Source organism: Ascaphus truei, chromosome 1, assembly GCF_040206685.1.
Source record: "Ascaphus truei isolate aAscTru1 chromosome 1, aAscTru1.hap1, whole genome shotgun sequence".
NCBI lineage: Eukaryota > Metazoa > Chordata > Amphibia > Anura > Ascaphidae > Ascaphus > Ascaphus truei.
The window spans coordinates 41,851,328-41,870,926 of NC_134483.1; the positions used below are offsets into that span (position 1 = coordinate 41,851,328).

The 19,599-nt window shown below is 42.7% G+C and overlaps 1 protein-coding gene across 2 annotated transcripts in view; it reads left to right on the forward strand.

The window, feature by feature from the left end:
• Positions 1 to 15: 15 nt before the first annotated feature.
• The window catches only part of LOC142487471 (WD repeat-containing protein 7-like), a 34,581-nt gene continuing 14,997 nt past the window's right edge, over positions 16 to 19,599 (forward strand). The window contains exons 1-5 of one of the 2 annotated variants that reach the window (XM_075586874.1): positions 16 to 229; positions 14,118 to 14,285; positions 14,959 to 15,065; positions 16,479 to 16,557; positions 18,575 to 18,749. In XM_075586874.1, coding sequence (XP_075442989.1) covers positions 14,127 to 14,285; positions 14,959 to 15,065; positions 16,479 to 16,557; positions 18,575 to 18,749 — 520 coding nt within the window. In that variant the 5' untranslated portion in view covers positions 16 to 229; positions 14,118 to 14,126. The remainder of the gene's footprint in view (positions 230 to 14,117; positions 14,286 to 14,958; positions 15,066 to 16,478; positions 16,558 to 18,574; positions 18,750 to 19,599) is intronic. The other variant, XM_075586883.1, reaches the window with a different exon arrangement.

Below are 19,599 nucleotides of genomic sequence, written 5' to 3' on the forward strand. Positions count from 1 at the left end.
TTCTGTTTGATACTAAAACTTTATTGATACAGACACGTGACAAAGATAGTGGTCCCGGGCAGCTGGTGATGGGAGTAGACGCCTGATACTTCCTCCCCACAGCAGCTGGCGCAATGCAAGCCGTAAAGCACTGCCTGGTTGCCATGGTGACAGTCAGCTGATGCGAACGGTGGGAAGTGGTCGGCGAGAAGCAGCATCTTTATCCATCAGGCAGGAGGAGGGAGCCGAGGTGAGCAGCGCGGCACGGTGCGAGGGGCTGCGGGCTCGCAGGGACAGGGATATAGTGTCATCATGTTAGGTGACACCCCCTGCATGTGAGCGGGGGGGACGGGAATCTCTCATACATATGTGTTATTTATCCTAGTGTGTAAATGTGTGTGCCTATTTATCTCTACACTCTTAAGTGTAGAGTAGTGTGTGTAGTATATAGGTATCTGTACCGTGTTAGCCGAGCTTAATAATCAAAAATGAATAGACGATACCGTTCTGTGGCTAACGAAATGCTTTTATTTGTGCGAGTTTTCGAGATACACTGATCTCTTACGGCGGCGGTGTTACAAGGGATAAAGCAAGCAAGTATTTACTCAAAAACAGTGCATCTTGGAATGTGACTAGAGCTCATCCCTTCCCCTGGGTAGTAAGCGATTTATGAATTGAGGTGCTACTGTTACCTGTGAGGCTCACAGGAGGCCAAAGCCTCCGCTTCTGGGGAGCATTGGGTTGATATCTCAAGGTGCAGCGCCTCCACCTATGAGGATTTATTTATAAAATGTTTTACCAGGAAGTAATGCATTGAGTTACCTCTCATTTTCAAGTATGTCCTGGCCATAGAGTTAAGATGACAAATACATGGTTACATAAGTGAGCAGGGTATACATTATATACAAGACATTGCATGCACAGTTAAAGATAATATATATTATAGGTGTATGTAACGGTACAGAACAGATTAAAATGTGAGACCGCTTTAGTTTTGAAAGAACTTAGACTGGTGGTCGCTGAGAGGAGGAGCGGCGGATACTTTGTTGATCCTTGGGACAATGAACAGTCTTTTGGAGTCAGATCTCAGATGAGTGCTGCATGTTGTAGGGGTGAGGAGCTTGTTCAGATAGGTGGGTAGCTTGCCCATGAAGTATTTGAAGGCAAGACAGGAAAGATGAACTTTTACATCTAGACTCTAGTGATGACCAATCTAGTTCTTTGAGCATTTCACAGTGATGTGTGTTGTTGCATTGGATAACAAAACGGCATATTGAATTGTAGAGGGTGTCAAGTTTTCTAAGGTGGGTTTGGGGTGCCGAGTCATGTACTATGTCCCCATAGTCTATAATTGGCATTAGCATCTGCTGTGCGATAAGCTTTCTGACCGGCAGACTTGGGCTGCGGCCCGCTGCTTGCGCGTCTGCCAGGGTGGCGGCAAGTGCAGCCGAGTCCCCCGGTCTGCAGTGAGCTGCAGGGGGAAAGACACGGGGGCGTGGCCGTGATGTCACCTGGCAGGTTCACCCTCATTGGCGGAACTGCCGGGGGTGTGTCCTAGCGCTCTGTCGCGAGTCCTGATCTCAATTTTTGAGACCAGGAGAAACTGTCGGCGCAGCGCGGCGGCCACCCCTCGCAGCGGGCCCGGGCACATTGTGGGGCGGCTTTGTCCCTGCATCGTCCGCCACACCGGGCCCTGCAGTAGCCAGCGGTGACCTGGTCTTAGGGAGGATTTGTTTCTGTAAAGTACACCTAGTTTGGCATAGGTTTTGGATGTCGGGGTATCAATGTGCATTCCGAATGTTAAATGGGAGTCAAACCATATGCCCAGGTATTTAAAACTAGTAACAGGAGTTAGGGTGGTTTTAGTGTTGGTTCTGATCTGGAGCTCAGTCACTGGAAGCTTTAAAAATTTGTCTTTGTCGCAGGGTAGTTACCGTGGAGTGTTTGCGGCGAAAGCCAGATTGGAATTGGCGAGGGAAATTTTGTCTTGGTATAGTAATCGCTTAATTGGGAGTGAACACTTTTTTTCCCATGACTTTGGATAGGATTGGGAGAAGTGAGATTGGCCTGTAGTTTGAGACAGGTTTTTTTTTTTTGTGTCCCCACTTTTGAAGATTGGGACAACTCTGGCAGTTTTTCAGGTCTTAGGGATATGGCCTGCAGACAGGATAGAGTTGACTATGGAAGCAATTGGTTTGGCAATGTCTGGGGAACAAAGTCTTAGGAACTTAGATTGCAGTAAGTCAGGTCCACATTGGCTGCTTAGTTTTAATTTTGAGGAGCACTTGTGAAATCTCCTTCGGATACTGGGACCATTTGAAAATTGTGAGCAGTGTTGGGAGAGGGTGGGGTTATAGGGGTACTCAGAGTGAGGTTCATGTTTGTGGTTTGGGTTGCATTTTCGCTAATAGTTAGTAGCCCAAAACCCTACAAAGTAAACATTGAATGCATTTGCAATGTCAGTGGGGTTTGTCAGAATAATATCCTCCTTAGTGATATTACTTGGTTGTTGATGGCTGGAATATATTGTTGTTAACCGTCCAGAAGTTAACTGTGTTTGATGGATCCCAGCGTAAGTGGGATTACTCTGCATAGGAAACAATATACTCAGCAATATACAATATCACACCAGATATGATGTAACTTGTCTTTACTGTGGTCCCACAGTATGGCAAAGAATACAGTACCACAGTACCCCCAAAGTACAGAGGGTACCCCTGGCACCTAGAACGCCGGTGTCCGCAGAACAATTCCCACCCCAAAGTGTGTGCTACCCTCCCTGTTGTGTGGTGGTGCACGGTGGTACCTTCCTGGCTACGACCTGGGAATTAGGGGGATCCTCTGTTAGCAGAGCCGCATCCGTGGTCCTACAATGCGGGGTCTGCAAAATTCCCCTCACGCCTTACAGGTGGTGGTCTCGTCTGAAGGCCGTCGCGTGGATGTCCGACAGTGCGGGTTGTGGATCTCCTTAAGAGGGAAGAGTCCCTGTCTAGGACCTTCCCCACAATACTGCACTAAAACAGGATCGGGGCCTAGGGGCAAGGTTCTGGCCTAGTCCACGGGCTTACTGGCTCCCTGGACACGTCCGTCCGTCCGTCCTTGCTGGCTCCTAGTCCTGCGGAGGAGATCTGGGTCCACAAACTGGCCACTCGCTCCTAATTGGTTGGATGGCCCATGTGGCCTATCCTCACTCGAGGCTTCTGGGAGTTGTAGTTCACTTGGATACTTGTGGAGCCATTCCAAGATGGCCGCCGCAACTTTCCCACGATCCGACGGAGGCCTCGAGGATCACTCGGGGCACCAGTGTGCCGATGCAGGCCAGCTCCCCCTCCTCTGGGCAGGTTAGGTGGACCCCGCTGCATATATATCTAATTATTTAATGTGTATTATATTGTGTTTACTAAAGGTATATGTTTCTATTGGTTTATTAATCTGTATAATCCACATGTATATTTATCTGTGTGCATGTACCTCTATTTGTGTATGTATATGTGTGGGCTTGGAACAGATGGCTCCAGATGGTCATGTTTTGGAGCCTCCAGCTTTTCTCATTTACTGTGGAGTTCAGCCCACTTGTGCAGGGAAATATTTGGTATCTAAAAAGATTAATTCTGCTGCAACGCGCGCCCGCGAGATTGGCGGCGCGTGCAGCCAATTCCCTGGTCTGCAGCTCACTGCAGGAAGAGAGACCGGGGAGGGCGTCGCGGGGGAGTGGTGGGGGCGCGGCCATGACGTCACCCGGCAGGTTCGCCCTCATTGGCTGAACCGCCGGGGGGCGTGCCATATCGCTCGTCGCGAGTCCTGCTCTCAATTCTATTGAGAGCAGGATCAACTCTCGCCCCAGCGCTGTGGCCCCCCCTCGCAGCGGGCCCGGCGCCATTGAGGGGAGGGCTCTCGTCCGTGTGGCGGACGCTGTAGTAGGCAGCGGTGTCAAGGCCTTATTGGGGCAGGGGAAACTGACATTTTGGATTCAATGAATACTATTACAGGCTTTGAAGGAATGCACATTGTTTGTAGAATGATCACAAACCTGCCAAACTTAAAGCAGCAATCCTCCTTATTTCCCACATATATATTTTTTTAATTAGATTTTTTTTGCAGAAAGTGAACGAGGGTCTTCTTGAGCTGAACTCTGTGTCTCTCCCGAGATACTTACCCTTTTAGCTGTTGGTTTGCATCCTAGGTTTTCAAAGAGGGCACTCGCTATCATCCAATAGAAAGCTACGATGTCAGCCGTTGCGGCTTCATATTGAACCACACAACCAGTGGAATTTGTTTTCCATTTTGAATTCCCGCTTGGGAGCTGAAACGCTGGCGATTTTTAAAACGTGGGGGATCACTGAAGCTAAAAATAGCTTGGACTTGCCGGTTTGAACTTTGTAAAAATAAAATAACATTAAATTAGTAGGTGGGATTGCTGCGTTAATTAAGATTCTTATTTTTATGTAATATACTTAGAAATCTGTTTACCACTAGAGTCTCCCAGCTGCAAAACTAACGTAGCACCAGATTTTTCAAAGCAAAGTTCAAAGAAATTAGCTTTTTTTTTTTCCTTTGTTAAATCTGCAGCTCTTTTGCTCACGATTTGCAGTCAGGAGACTTTGATACGTAACCCCATCATGATTACCTCATGTGCATCAAGTTATTTGGGGTGCTGTCAAGATGAAGAATTAGAGGGAATCTAAGCGATGAACATAAAATATTTCAGATTATTATGGTAGTTTTATTAGTAAAGCACCAACATATATTCTCATCCACAAGGTTTGAGGGGGAGTGAAACACCCTCACTAATGCAGTGTATGACATGTAAAACAACTGGCTTATCAAGTTCATTATATTTTTGATAATGCTGTAAAAGGGAATTGTATAATGAAATTTGCCTCATGGAAGCAATCTGTTTAATAGTTGGATACATTTTGTTTGCCGATGTTGCGCATGCGTAAAATGGCGCATTGCCGGTCTGCGCATGCGCACATACCGAAAATCGTCGGTTCCGCTTTGCGGCAGTGCCCTTAGAAAGGAACCCGCCGCATGCCCGGGGCCCTCCTATATGTCAATGATCTGAAACATGACTGCAACGCATTATTGTCAGATATCAGAATCTATGTTCTCCTTGTTGCATGAAATTCCATACTTCAGAATATCTCATTCACTTTATTTTATTAGCTTGCGTTTTGATTCAGGGTCACAGACCATTCATTTTCCTGTCTAATCCCTCTGTTCTAGTCCTCCACTCAGATTCCATTGTTTTGTGTGCTTTGTATTTTAGGATATAGCTTCAAATAAAATGTACACACCATGTGGCTGTCCTGGGAAAAATATTCTTTGAAATACATATTAACTAATGCAGGTGTTTGGTTAGATTAGCATGTTTCCAAAGTGTTCCTGTACTAGCAACCGACCAATTAGTTCAAACAACTGGAATATAAACTCCAAGTTAATAAGAGGTTCTCCACCGCTCATTCAGTAACACAGAAAAGTGATTTTATATTTAAAGAACTCTTGTAAATTATTTATTTATTTTTCCCTGTGGCACCTTCTCTTGTGTTACTTTTTTTTTTTTTTAAGGTTGTGTTGAAGGCAGAGGGATTGCATCACAGTAAGGCTGAGTCCATAGGGACTTCAGCTGTCCGGAGGCTGAGGGAAAGCGGGTGCTTTCCCTGGCTTTAGTCCAGGGGCGGGCCAGTGACGTCACGGAGCTGGTTCGCCCTCATTGGGCGAACCGCTCACGTGACCGGCCCTCCGCTCCCCTCAGCGCGCAAATTTAAATCTGACGGTCTCCTCCGCCTCCACACGCCTGCGGAAGCGTGCGAAAGCCCCTGCTAAAGCCGCTCTCATTGCGGCTGCAGGGGCTCACTGGTAAGCGTGAGCGCGGGTAAGCGCTGACCATGCCCTCGGCTTTACTGTGTATAGCATCAAACTGGCTAGCAGTTCTGATGTTACATGTCATCGTAGTATGTGTATGTATGTGTATTTTTACTTGTATCGGTACTAAAGTACTTGGCACTTTTAGCAAGATGGCACAGGGAGATAAATGATTACGTTCATGATTTCATTAACTCTAGGTTCCCTGTAAAGAAAGCAGCCAATGCTTTTCCCCGTCTCCTTTTGGTGTGTTTACAAAACTGCATAAAATTCCAGTACTATGCATCTCCCAAGATCGCACAAAATCTGTTATTGTTGGAAACAATGCACTCTTTGTAGGATTCACTGTACCACATTTGAGATTTCCTGATGAAGCCTCTTTAAGCTTGAAATTTCAGCCAAAGTGCTGTGTTTGCGACAGTTGTCCTGAATTACTACGGGTTTTTGTGCAGTATTGATGATCACAGACTTGGATTGTGACAACCCAAACTTGAACCCCAGTACTGCTAATTGTAATATATAAATTGGACAGTCTCTTTAACATTTAGAACATGCTGTGGTGGCTTTACATACTGTATAAATAAGCTACAGCTTAGGGCCTTGCAATTTGAGCGGCCTCCAAATACTATTTTTTTTTTCAAATACCTATAATATATTTAAGGGGCCTCGTAAATCCAAAGGGCCTATTCACGCTAAAAATAAACTAGAATAAAATAGACAGTGGTTTGAATCTTTAGTAACAAAAGTTGAATGTACGTTAAAAGCAACCTATGTTATGTAAAAGAAAGATGGACAACGACTCAATTTAGCAGAAGAACATAATAGTTTAGTTGCAATTAAAGAATGACAGCCAGCACCACCATTAACTGAAATTAAATATGTTATATACTGACACGGTGCAGGTAACAAGGAGGATCCCTGTAAATCCTCAATACAAATACAGTATATCATATCAGTCACCTGCACTCATGTAAGAAAAATATGACAAGTCATGATAATATATCAATATATTCTACTGCTCATAAGTAGAAAAATGCATATAAGTAAAAAAAACTACAAACAATATTCAAGTACTGTACATAAGAGACAAAAAAGACATGGAAAACGGGTATCTCCCAGGTGTTTCTCTCCGAACAACATTGTGACATAGGCAAAAATCCATACACTGGAAAGAAACGAATAAAAGGAGAATGATACGTACGATGAGGAATAAATGCAACATACCTAGTACACCTCAGTATCCTTTCTTCTGGCCCATTCCCACTGATGGAAAAGATGCAGTATTTCCTCTGCGGTGTGTCCGTGGGCAGTTTTAGAACCGGAACAGTTGGAAGCAGCCACTCTCTGCCAGAAGCAAGGATACTAATTCCTGAAACGTTGCCCCCCATTTTTTGACTGTCATGTTGTGCCCTTGTATGATGCTATTTTTTCATATAAAGAGTCGTGTTTTTTTTAAATTATATCTCTATATCTCTATTTCTCATCTTTATCATGACTTAAGGCTGCGCTTATAGCTACAGCGACGCAACGTCGCGTCAAAACGAATGCATTGCCACCGTCGCGTGCGCTTATAGTAAGCGCTGAGCGACGGCTTGGTGGCGTTCGCCGGAAGTCATCACAATTTAGATTTTTCCAGCAACCGCAGCCTGACGTCCCCGGCCCTATAAGCGCAGGCAAAGGCCTCGCAAAGTCTTAATCCGGCAATGAGAACAGCACATGCTCAGTTCTTGCTCCTTTTTTAACTTGGTATATTGATGCCAAAACAGAGTACGGCAGGTGTTCTCAACTCCAGTTTTGGAGGAACCCTTGAAGTATTTCGAAAAATCTCGGGAAACCCCTGTCTGGCTGACACATATTAGGTCGCGCTTATAGTGCTGGCGATGTTGCGTCAAAACAAATGTATTGACGCCGTCGCGTGCGCTTATAGTAGGAGCGTCAGGGTGGCATAACTGCTTGGTCGCAATCGCTGGAAGTCACTTCAATTTGAATTTTCCAGCGACCGCAGCGTGACGCACTATAAGCGCGGCCTTATGTTAATTTCACACCTCCCTAGCCCTCTCTACCCATGTATTTCTCTCACCTCCATCTCACTCACTCCCCCCCTCCTGCCTCGCATGTATTTATCTCCCCTGTGTCTTGCTCCCTCTTTTCCTCACTCACTCTTTTCCTCACTCACTCCGCCCCCTCTCCTCTCCCTCTCCTCTCCCTCGCCTCTACCTTCCGTGAATTACCCCACTCGCTCAATCCCCCCACAAAATACATACCAAAAAACCCCACCCCGCAATACATAATAAAAATGCCCCCGCCAATACATATTAAAAATGCCCCTGCCAATAGATATTAAAAAGACCCCCGCTGCCCCAATACATTTTAAAAAGACCCCCACCACCTCAATACATTTTTAAAAGACGTCCCCACACCCCCCCCACCCCCCATACATATTTAAAAAAAATTCGGCCGCACGGGTAAAATCCGTCGTCATATTTCCCGCAGCACCCATCCTCCTCCTATCTCCTCCTCCTCATATCACCTCCCTGCATCTCCCATCTCCCATCATATGCCTACTTCAGGTGGCAGAGGCGGCATTCAGGAGACGGCTGCGGGCAGGAGGCGACGGGTGTTCGCTAGCAGAAGGCACCGGAAGCCCCAAGGTTCCGTGGAACCCTGGTTGAGAATCACTGGCTTACGGCAACATTGTGCAATAACGTATACGAAGTGTAGTAACCTGAAGATATCTATGAGGTGGTAACTCTCACTTTTTCCAAATAAAATCAGCCTTTTCCAAATCTTTGTTTGGTGGGACAGTTGATGTGTAGCCTGGAAACTCTCTGTGGTAGTGTTCTATTAGTTCAGCGTCGTGTTGGTCTCAAACAATAACGAAACAGACCATAGCATGAACTATACCTTATTTGGTTTATATAGAATAAAGGGAAACCCTTGCATAGTGTCATAAGCGCAGGTATATAGAACTATACATGCCACGGTATTAGTTAGTATTGCGCTAGCACAAGCTGTTATGTCCTCGAATTACCTCGAATTTCCTTCCTCCTGTGACCGAGGTGCTGAATGTTATTGTAAAGTTCTGTCTATCCTTTGCTTACTAGAGGGGTTGTGGCCCCCGGCACAGTGTGCGGTCACGTGGCTGCGGTGGCTATTTTGGTGAAAACGTAAGGGGAATCCTCCTCCGTTTCCTGACTGGGAGCGCAGGACGCGATCGAACCCGGAGACAACCAGCCCTTTGAGCGTGACGTGGTCACTAGGTTTTAGGGTCCCTGGAGTGCCAGTCCTCATGGTGTAGTGATTATGTCCTGGGACACTCAAAGGGTTAAATGAATATTGAATTCTAATATATAGGGCACCATGTGTAATAAGGTTCCACAACAACATTTCTGTGCATCGCAAAATCTATAAAATCAATATTTCTTGATGGAACATCACCGTAACACCCATGTATTATTTGTAATAATTCCCCAGAAATCAGGAATTGCTCTCCATGCAACAAATCTTCCTCATTTCCCTCTGTTACACAAGCAATATGTACTAGGTGTTTAACTTCCAGTAATGCACGTTACTGACCCGTCATTCTGTGTCCTGTCTGTTTTTGCTAAAATAGTCAATAAGGTTTAGTTTAAATGTTTTGCTTTGTGTTCAGCACAGACCTCCAACAGTCTCGTAGTTGTTTTTGCTTCTGTTCCATGCTGGAGGGAAGATTTCCAGTTTAGATAGGGGAGAATTGATATACACACACTTTATTTAGAAAAAAAAAAAAAAACCTGAGCAGAGCTCAGAATATATTGTACGTAAACAAGGCAGTAGGTCAATGATAATGACACTAAACAATTTTACATTTATGTTAAGGCCTGGGACATAGTAGGATCAGCCGGGTTGAGCCGCGCTGAGCAGATGCACTTAGCCCCTGCATCTGTCATCAGCGCGGCTTTAGCAGCCGCTTCCGCATGCGTGCGGAGGCTGAGAACATTTGAGCAGACAGACAAGTTTGAAATTTGCCGCTCGGGGAAGTGGAGGAGCGGTCACGTGACCGCTCACAGCCAATGGGAGCAAGGGACTAGCCCCGCCTCCAGACACGCCTCTGCTCCGACCCCGCCCCCAGAGCGCGCTCACTGCCTCGCCTGCAAGGACAGAAAAAAGCACCATTTTCAGCAGGCGAGGCAGAGCAGGAGCGCTGATCAGCGCGGCCCGAGGCACCATGCCCAAGGCCTTAGTTTTGGATGCTCTTGGTGGGAAAGAGCTGTACTGAACAACATGAATTGTTCCTTTTTGGTATATAATGTATTTTGGTTTCATAACTTATCTCTTAAATAATAATTTAAAAAAAACTGAAATGCATGCTTGCTAATGCAAGAAGCGTGACAGATAAAATGGAGGAGCTTGAATTAATAGCTGCAAGGGAGCAGTATGAAATCATAGGCATTACTGAAACATGGTGGGATGAAACTCATGACTGGACAGTTAATTTAGAGGGTTATTCTCTTTTTCGGAAGGATCGAAAAAATAAAGGGGAGGTGGAGTATGTTTATATGTTAAACTGGATCTAAAACCTATTATAAGGGATGATGTCTATGAAGGGAATGATGAGAATGTAGAGACTTTGTTGATAGAAATTAGCAGTGTAGGTAAAAGTATAAAGAAAATGTTTGTGGGAATATGCTATAAACCACCAAATATCTGTGAGATTGAGGAAGCTAAAATACTTTTGCAAATGGAGAAGGCATCAAAACTGGGTCATGTTTGCATAATGGGGGATTTTAATTATCCAGACATAGACTGGGGCAATGAGATTAGCGTTGCAACAAATGGGAACAGGTTTTTGGGGGTGCTTAAAGACAATTATATGATCCAAATTATTGAGGAACCAACCAGGAGAGGGACAGTTCTGGATTTGGTCATATCAAACAATGTAGAAGTAATAACAAATATTCAAGTCCTGGAACATTTGGGTAACAGTGATCATAACATGGTCTCATTTGAAATAAATTATCAAAAAACAGATTACTTGGGTTCAACAAAGACCTTCAACTTTGGAAATGCAGATTTTAATAAACTGAGGTCTAATCTAGTAGTAATACAATGGGATGATGTTTTTGCAGGGAAACATGTAGAAGATAAATGGGCAGTCTTTAAAACATTGTTAGAAAAGCACACTTATCAGTGTATACCCTTGGGTAATAAGTATAAAAGAAATAAGTCAAAACCAATGTGGCTAAATAAACAGGTAGGGGAGGAAATGGACAAGAAGAGGAAGGCGTTTAGATTCTTTAAGTCAGAAGGGATAGAGACATCGTATCAGGAATATAACAAATTGCAAAAGGGCAATCAAATTAGCAAAAATGGATAATGAAAAAAGGATTGCAATAGAAAGTAAGGTCAACCCTAAAAAATTCTTTACCTTAATAACAAAAAAATGAGAAAAGAAAATATAGGACCCTTTCAGTGTGAGATGGGTAGGCAGATTATTGGAAATAAGGATAAAGCTGAGGTATTAAACAAATTATTTGCCTCTGTGTTTACCAGGGAAGAATCAAGTTCAATAGTGCCGCAGGAGGAAGCCACAACCTCTTAACTGGTTAACTGAGGAAGAAGTTCATAAGCGACTTGAAAAAATTAAAGTTAATAAGGCACCTGGCCCCGATGGCATACATCCAAGAGTTCTCAAGGAGTTAAGCTTAGTAATAGCAAAACCATTATATTTAATATTCAAGGACTCCATTTCCAAAGGCTCAGTACCACAAGATTGGCGTAAAGCAGATGTGGTGCCTATATTTAAAAAGGAGCTAGATCACAACTGGGAAATTACAGACCTGTAAGCCTGACTTCAATAGTAGGGAAACTACTTGAAGGTTTAATACGGGATAATATTCAGGAATACGTAATGGAAAATAAAATTATTACTAATAGTCAGCATGGATTTATGAAGGATAGATCTTGCCAAACTAACCTTATTTGTTTCTTTGAGGAGGTAAGTAGGAATCTAGACCAGGGTAATGCCGTTGATGTGGTCTACTTAGATTTTGCAAAGGCTTTTGATACGGTTTCACACAAGAGGTTGGTGTACAAAATAAAGAAAGTTGGACTCAGTAATAATATATGCACCTGGATTGAAAACTGGTTAAAGAACAGACAACAGAGGGTTGTCATAAATGGAACTTTTTCAGGTTGGGCTAAAGTCGTGAGTGGAGTACCTCAGGGATCGGTACTGGGACCCCTGCTTTTTAACTTGTTTATTAATGACCTTGAGGTTGGGATCGAGAGCAAAGTCTCCATCTTTGCTGATGATACTAAATTGTGTAAGGTAATAGAATCAGAGCAGGATGTAATTTCTCTTCAGAAGGACTTGGAGAGACTGGAAACATGGGCAGGTAAATGGCAGATGAGATTTAATACAGATATATGTAAGGTTATGCATTTGGGATACAAGAATAAAAAGGCGACTTACAAATTAAATGGAGATATATTGGGGGAATCCTTGATGGAGAAGGATTTAGGAGTGCTTGTAGACAGCAGGCTTAGCAATAGTGCCCAATGTCATGCAGTAGCTGCAAAGGCAAACAAGATCTTATCATCAATGGATGGAAGGGAAGTAAATATAATTATGCCCCTTTACAAAGCATTAGTAAGACCACACCTTGAATATGGAGTACAATTTTGGGCACCAATCCTAAGAAAAGACATTATGGAACTAGAGAGAGTGCAGAGAAGAGCCACCAAATTAATAAAGGGGATGGACATTCTAACTTATGAGGAGAGGCTAGCTAAATTAGATTTATTTACATTAGAAAAGAGGCGTCTAAGAGGGGATATGATAACTATATACAAATATATTCAGGGACAATACAAGGAGCTTTCAAAAGAACTATTCATCCCACGGGCAGTACAAAAGACACAGGGCCATCCCTTAAGGTTGGAGGAAAGGAAATTTCACCAGCAACAAAGGAAAGGGTTCTTTACAGTAAGGGCAGTTAAAATGTGGAATTCATTACCCATGGAGACTGTGATGGCAGATACAATAGATTTGTTCAAAAAAAGGTTGGACATCTTTTTAGATGGGAAAGGTATACAGGGATATACCAAATAAGTATACATGGGAAGGATGTTGATCCAGGGATTCATCCGATTGCCAATTCTTGGAGTCAGGAAGGAATTAATTTTTCCCCTTAATGGGGTTTTTTGTTTGCCTTCCTCTGGATCAATAAGTATAGATATAGGATAAAGTATCTGTCTAAATTTATCATAGGTTGAACTTGATGGACGGAAGTCTTTTTTCAACCTCATCTACTATGTAACTATGTAATTTTCTCAGACTGATGAGACCTAAAAGGTCGACAGCTGTCTGTGAGTAGGTTTTACTGGCTATTCACTGATTTTTTTTTTTTTTTTTTTTTAAATGTGAGCTGCATAAAGTTGCTCGAGTTCATCATTATACTGTAAATCAGCAATATCCGTATTTATTTCGCATTGTACAAGCAGCAAGAAGAAGAGTGTAGATGTGTAGCACTGCCGCAATCTCCAGCTCCCAGTGAAACCGGAAAAAATGATGAGGTAAGCTTTCAATTGAACAACAGGTCAGGTTTTATTGCAGGGTGGTGCAGCAAGGGGACAACGGAACAACACTAACGCACCTACGCGTTTCGTGCACTAAGCACTTTATCAAGTGCACCACCCTGCAATAAAACCTGACCTGTTGTTCAATTGAAAGCTTACCTCATCATTTTTTCCGGTTTCACTGGGAGCTGGAGATTGGGGCAGTGCTACACATCTACACTCTTCTTCTTGCTGCATACTTAACTGGATGAACAGCACGCCCTGGATATCGAGGAGTCCTGCTAGCACCAAGGTAAAGGGCCATAGTGCCCCCACATATATGTATATGGTTACCGGTGCCTGTTATTACGTCCTATTTGGTTACTAGGAGGGGCCGTTATGGGGTTTCTTTCTGTGATGGTCAAGTGGACCTCACTAGACTCCTAGCCCTTACCTGACAAATTACCACATCATTTATGGACTTTCTCATGTTATCCAGTATTATCTACATATGTCATGGAGGAATTCTGACCGATTTTGACGCATCACAAACACACTTTTTGTTCTATACGCATTGTACAAGCATGACATTCTTTTATTTGTTTGAAAGTGTACTGAATTCAAACGGCTTGTTTACATTTTGGCCTTAAACTTCAAGATTGTTCTTGTAATGTATTTTAAATCTTTATTGATCCCACGGATAAAACACCCTTTTAATCTTTTTTTTTCTTTAGGTGTGAAAAATGGCTGGAAACAGTCTTGTTCTTCCCATAGTCCTCTGGGGCCGTAAAGCTCCAACTCACTGTATTTCTACAGTGCTGGTTATAGACGATTTAAGAACCGTTGTAACAGGATGCCATGATGGACAGATTTGCCTCTGGGACCTTTCACCAGAACTAGAAGTGAGTAATAATCCACGGTCATTAGGAACTCCCTCCTGAATTCTGCAGTGGGCTTTCTATATGTTGCACAGCAGATTCAGCTGTGTGTGTAATGTATATAAGCACATGTACCAGAAATGACCATTTTGCATCAAACTGTATTGCATTCGTCTATTTACATGGTTAATTCATAAGATTGAATAAATTCAATGCAGTTACCTTTTAGTTGTATCTCTTAGTAAATATGGCCAATCTTCTTTTGGCTGCCTGTGTACATACCACAGTACGTAGGATTTTGCAGGCTCATTGAGTTGCTGACCCGAAAAGCTTACAATCTAATTTTTGTGCTTGCGGCACAGAGCCATAAAGTGACTAACCCAATGTCACAGAGCGCTGAATCTGGGATTTGAACTGGGGTTACCCACTTCAAAGGCAGTATTCTTACCGCTTTATCTTTCATGAAGCCTTGTGTGTTTCCTGTTTCAGCCCCTCACCGATATGGCTCCTGAAATTGTCCTTTTACCTTTACTTACTCCAATGGGAACCAGTGGACAAGTGCCAAATGTACCATATATCATTATATTCATATACCCTGATAACAATGAATAATAATGGGCTACCTTTATTTCATGCCTTTTTTTTTGCTATGCATGGAGTTAGTTTTCTGATGGTGTTTGATATTTGTGTCTCCTAGATCAATCCTCGGGCCTTGCTCTTTGGTCACACAGCTTCTATCACCTGCTTATCTAAAGCCTGTGCATCCAGTGACAAGCAATACATAGTGAGCGCATCTGAAAGTGGGTAGGTGTTTTGCTCACCCAGCTCCATTTCTGTGTGACGATTGCCGCTTTGATAGATCTTTCTTCGACGACCTGTCATGCGTTACTGGTTGGATTTTATACATGTTTCCTTAGCTCCCAGCTGTAGCACTAAAGCAGGGGGTGGCCTGGCACCTTCTCTCAATTTACAGATGTATCCAACATTGTTGCACCCTTCACCGTGCGGTAAGGCGCAAGATCGCGCAAACGCTGGGATTTTGCAAACTCGCACCAGCGGAAACACATTATTGTGCAGGAGCGTTGGTTACATTTGCGGGTTTATAAACTGCAGAGCTCTGCTTGAAGACAAGTTTTGAGAGAGTATCATTTGAATACCTCTGCTTTAAATGTTTATGCAGCAACGGTGACCAAACTAACAACGTTCCCGCTTCCTCTAACTTTAGCGGGGTGTTGGGGATGCACTAGTACACCTGTTCCCCCTACTATTAAGGGGCCCTTTTTCAGCCAGCACAGGGCAGTTGGGAAGGAAAGACAGACGGACGAAAGTCTTTAATGTGCAACCGTGACTTATGTATTTTGAAACTATCTCAAAGCTTCTTTTTAATATACATCATTGCTATATATACTCTTTTTTTTTTTTTTCAATCTGCATTGCTTTCCAGACTCTGTTTATAATCTCTTTAATTGTAGATGGTTCCACACGACCCCTATAGAACAGGAAGTAGTTGTAAAAATAAGGGATCATCTTGTCCTCCTTGGATACATAATTTCAGGATTTATGAAATACTCCTGATGAATATAAAATAATTGTAAGGGAATATTGAATAGAGAACTATTATTATTTGTAACATATTTGTCTCCAAAACCTTTCAATATTGAAGTGTGTCCATCAAATATGGGCTAGACCACCTCGAAAAGCCACCGAGAGAACGTCTACTGGATATTGCATGGAATTAAATTGGACAGACACCATCTAAATAGAACTTGTATACTTTCTATTTAATACAAATACAACTTTTAGCTAGTACAGACCAAAATATCATGTCTATCCTCCACTGATTATTTAAAGGCCAGATCACTTTCCCAGAGCTGCATACGTCTGTTTGGATTCACTGTTAAGAGCTTATATAAAAGCGAAGCTCCTTTCGGCCTTTATCCCGATAGACATGTTTGTGAAAAGCTTTGGGGTAGTGGCAGTACACCCTTCACTTTTAATTTAAACTTTGCAACATATAGATTGTCCCTTTGTATATGCAGCTACGAGCCTGAGTTATAGAATAATAGTACTGACCTGTAGCACAGGTTTGCTTTTAATTTTCAATTGACTTTTAAGCATTTTTAGAGCTTTTTGTAATTTGATTAGACTAGCAGTACAGATATGCAACTGATCTATTTGTTAAATATTAATGCCGTGTTTCCTTTTTGTTTTCCGCAGAGAGATGTGCCTTTGGGATGTGAATGATGGGAGATGTGTAGAATTTACCAAATTAGCTTGTACACACACTGGTATACAGGTTAGTATTAGACATGTTTTCTGCTGGAAATGTTGTGTTAAACTTCTTCATTGTTTTTAAATCTGCAATTCCAGCCAGCTTATTTAAAAATAAAGAATATTAATAATAAATGAGAGCATGAGAACATGGGATTTCTGAGCTGAATTGCACATTTTTCAGCTCTGGCAACGCTCAGGCTTTACTTTCCGGTGAAGTTACCGTTTTTAAATCTCTCTCCAGGTGAAACCATATGGCCACCGAATCTCGTGAGTCCCTCCTATCAATAGGAAGCGACAACGTTGCGGCTTCCTACTGGACAGCCATTTAAATCCCCTGTAAAAATCAAGTATTACCAGTAACTTCATCACCAAGTATCGTGGGTACCACAGAGATGAAAATATCACAGGCCAGCTCAGGAAGGCCCCTCTTCTAGGTGTGTGTGTGTGTGTGTGTGTGTGTGTGTGTGTGTGTGTGTGTGTGTGTGTGTGTCCCAAACCCATGGCTCAGAGTAAAGCTAGAGGCAGCACATCGTAGGTAAGTGGAAATAAAGGCTATATTGGTACAAAAAGATTGAACGTTTCGATCCTTAATACAGGACCTTCATAAGGATGGGTCCAATAGAGGAGGTCCTCGCTATCCTTCGGTGTGTTGTCTGTCGAATGGATTATCCGACGCAGAATAATGCATTCCGAAGAATAGCGTTTTGCTATCAGACGGTGGTTTGTGTGACGGATTCCGGCGGACAACCGAGGACCGCCTGTACATGGAACACAAGACACACTACATCCAAAACCGGACGTGAAAGCCCACGGAAATCCTGGGCCACGTAGCTCAATCATGGCCGCCAGGCAACAACTAAACACCACAACGATGTGCAATTGCATTAGTATGAACTAGTGGGACCGCGAAGTAACCCCTTGGAGCAGGGGTGTGCAAACTTTTAAAGTTGCGCCCCCTCTGCCTCTCCGGCATCTCATCTCTGCGCCGCCGCGTTGTCATGGCAACATGTCGCTATCAGGAGAAGCCTGAGAGAAGGTAAGAGACACGTACAGATGCCCAGCGTTCTTCCCTTGCAATCCATTTAAATGTTGTGGGGAAGTGCGCAGAAGCACGGGGCTCGGTGTCCCCCAGTTTGCACACCCATGCCTTGGAGCACAAGTGCTATGTGAAAGCAAAGTATGAATGCAATAAGCATGACACTTTGGTACTAAACTAAATATCTGACTTATATTGGACACCAAGCTATCTACTAAACAATGTTAAATATCAATATAAAAACTACTTGGGTAACTGACTGACAAAAGCAACTAGTGGTACATACACATAATCATGTAGGTAAATATCTATTAGAGAAATCCCCATAACCCATGCTATTCAATATAATATAGTTAATCTAGAGGTGCTCCCTGTGCCTAGGTAATGTATAAAGTAAGGTACAATCCTGGTGCTGGCTAGCCCCTGAGAAAGCGCTATGCTCCAAATAGAACTGAATACATATATCAAAATAAAAGTAAGATAGAGGCTCGCAGGATTACTATACATCTCAGGTGCACTGACTTTGGCCCCTTGCAGACACATTTACCAGAACAGCCTCCTTCTGTCTCTGTAAGTTCTCCCCACTTTCCACTTAGATTGTTAGCTCTTCGGGGCAGGGCCTCCTTTTCCTATTCTTTTATGTCTGAAGCGCTTATTCCCATTAGGTGCTATAATATTATGTCACATGTATTGTGAAGCGCTATGTACCTGGAGGGCACTATATAAATAAAGGTATGTATGTATGTATGTATGTATGTACATACAGTGCAAAATGTTACTCCATGAAAAGGCATCACGTTTTCAGACAATGCCACCCGTTACGTGAGGAAGGTGCTGCGTCCCCGAAACTTGTTTTTGTACCAATATAGTGTGTGTGTTGCTTTATTGACGTTATTGCTGCTATTAGAGCCTGGGATGAATTGCAGAATAAAGCAATGCATGTTCACCTTGCAGAGGAGAAGTTGACGTGTCCTAAAGTGATTTTTCCTCTGATTATTCTCAGTTTTATCAGTTCTCTGTTGGCAGTCAGCGAGAGGGAAGGCTGCTATGTCATGGGCATTACCCTGAAGTCCTTGTCGTGGATGCCAGCAGCCTGGAAGTCCTTTACACATTAGTGTCAAAGATCTCTCCAGACTGGATCAGCTCAATGAGTATCATACGATCTCGCAGGACACAAGGTAAGTGTTGTTTTTTTTTTTTTTTTTTTTTTAATAATATTGTAACTGGTGGAATGACATGTATTGTATCACACTGGTGCAGCATTTAAAGAGTCAAAATTATTTTCTTTAATATCCATTAGATCAGCATTTCCAAATGTGTGACAGGATCCTACTCTAGTATAGATTGTTTTCCAAAATCATTATGATCGAGGGGCCGTTTTTAAATGATCCAGTCACTTAAATGTTAAAAAGATTCACAACGCCCATTCTACTTTTAATATTCATTTTATATGATATTTACAGAGACCCTTAAGTACCTAACATTTGAAAAGCGTACATTTATTTCTATTGTACAATTTTTTAAGCAATGCATCGTTTTATAGTTCACTGCAATTTTTTGAATGATGGAAATCACAGAAGAATAAAACGCTACGTTGCTGAACTCCAGAATAGAACATTTGTTTCCAGGAATCTGTTTTTCTTGCTTTTCATTTAATGTTTCTAGTTTTGTTCCGTAACTGGTTGGAATGAAAAAGAAAAGTGTATAGCTACCAGTGGGGTTTTTTTTTTTTTTTCCCCCATTACAATACACAGTGAAAAACATTTGCCTGCATTCTATTTTTTATTTAACATAGATCTCTCATTCTGTGTGAGTGGCAGATTCCAGAACAATATAGGTTGGGGAAGAACAAATCTCAGCAGAGATCCGCAGACAATGGGCTGTGTCTGATGGTAATTGGTGCCAATTAGTACACACGGCTTATAATGCGAAACCCAAATCGCCCTGTACTCGCGTCTCCTGTCGGAGAATTTCATCGTGTTGTAACGATGTGCTCTGCCTTAAAAACTTGTCATAGAATATCACTAG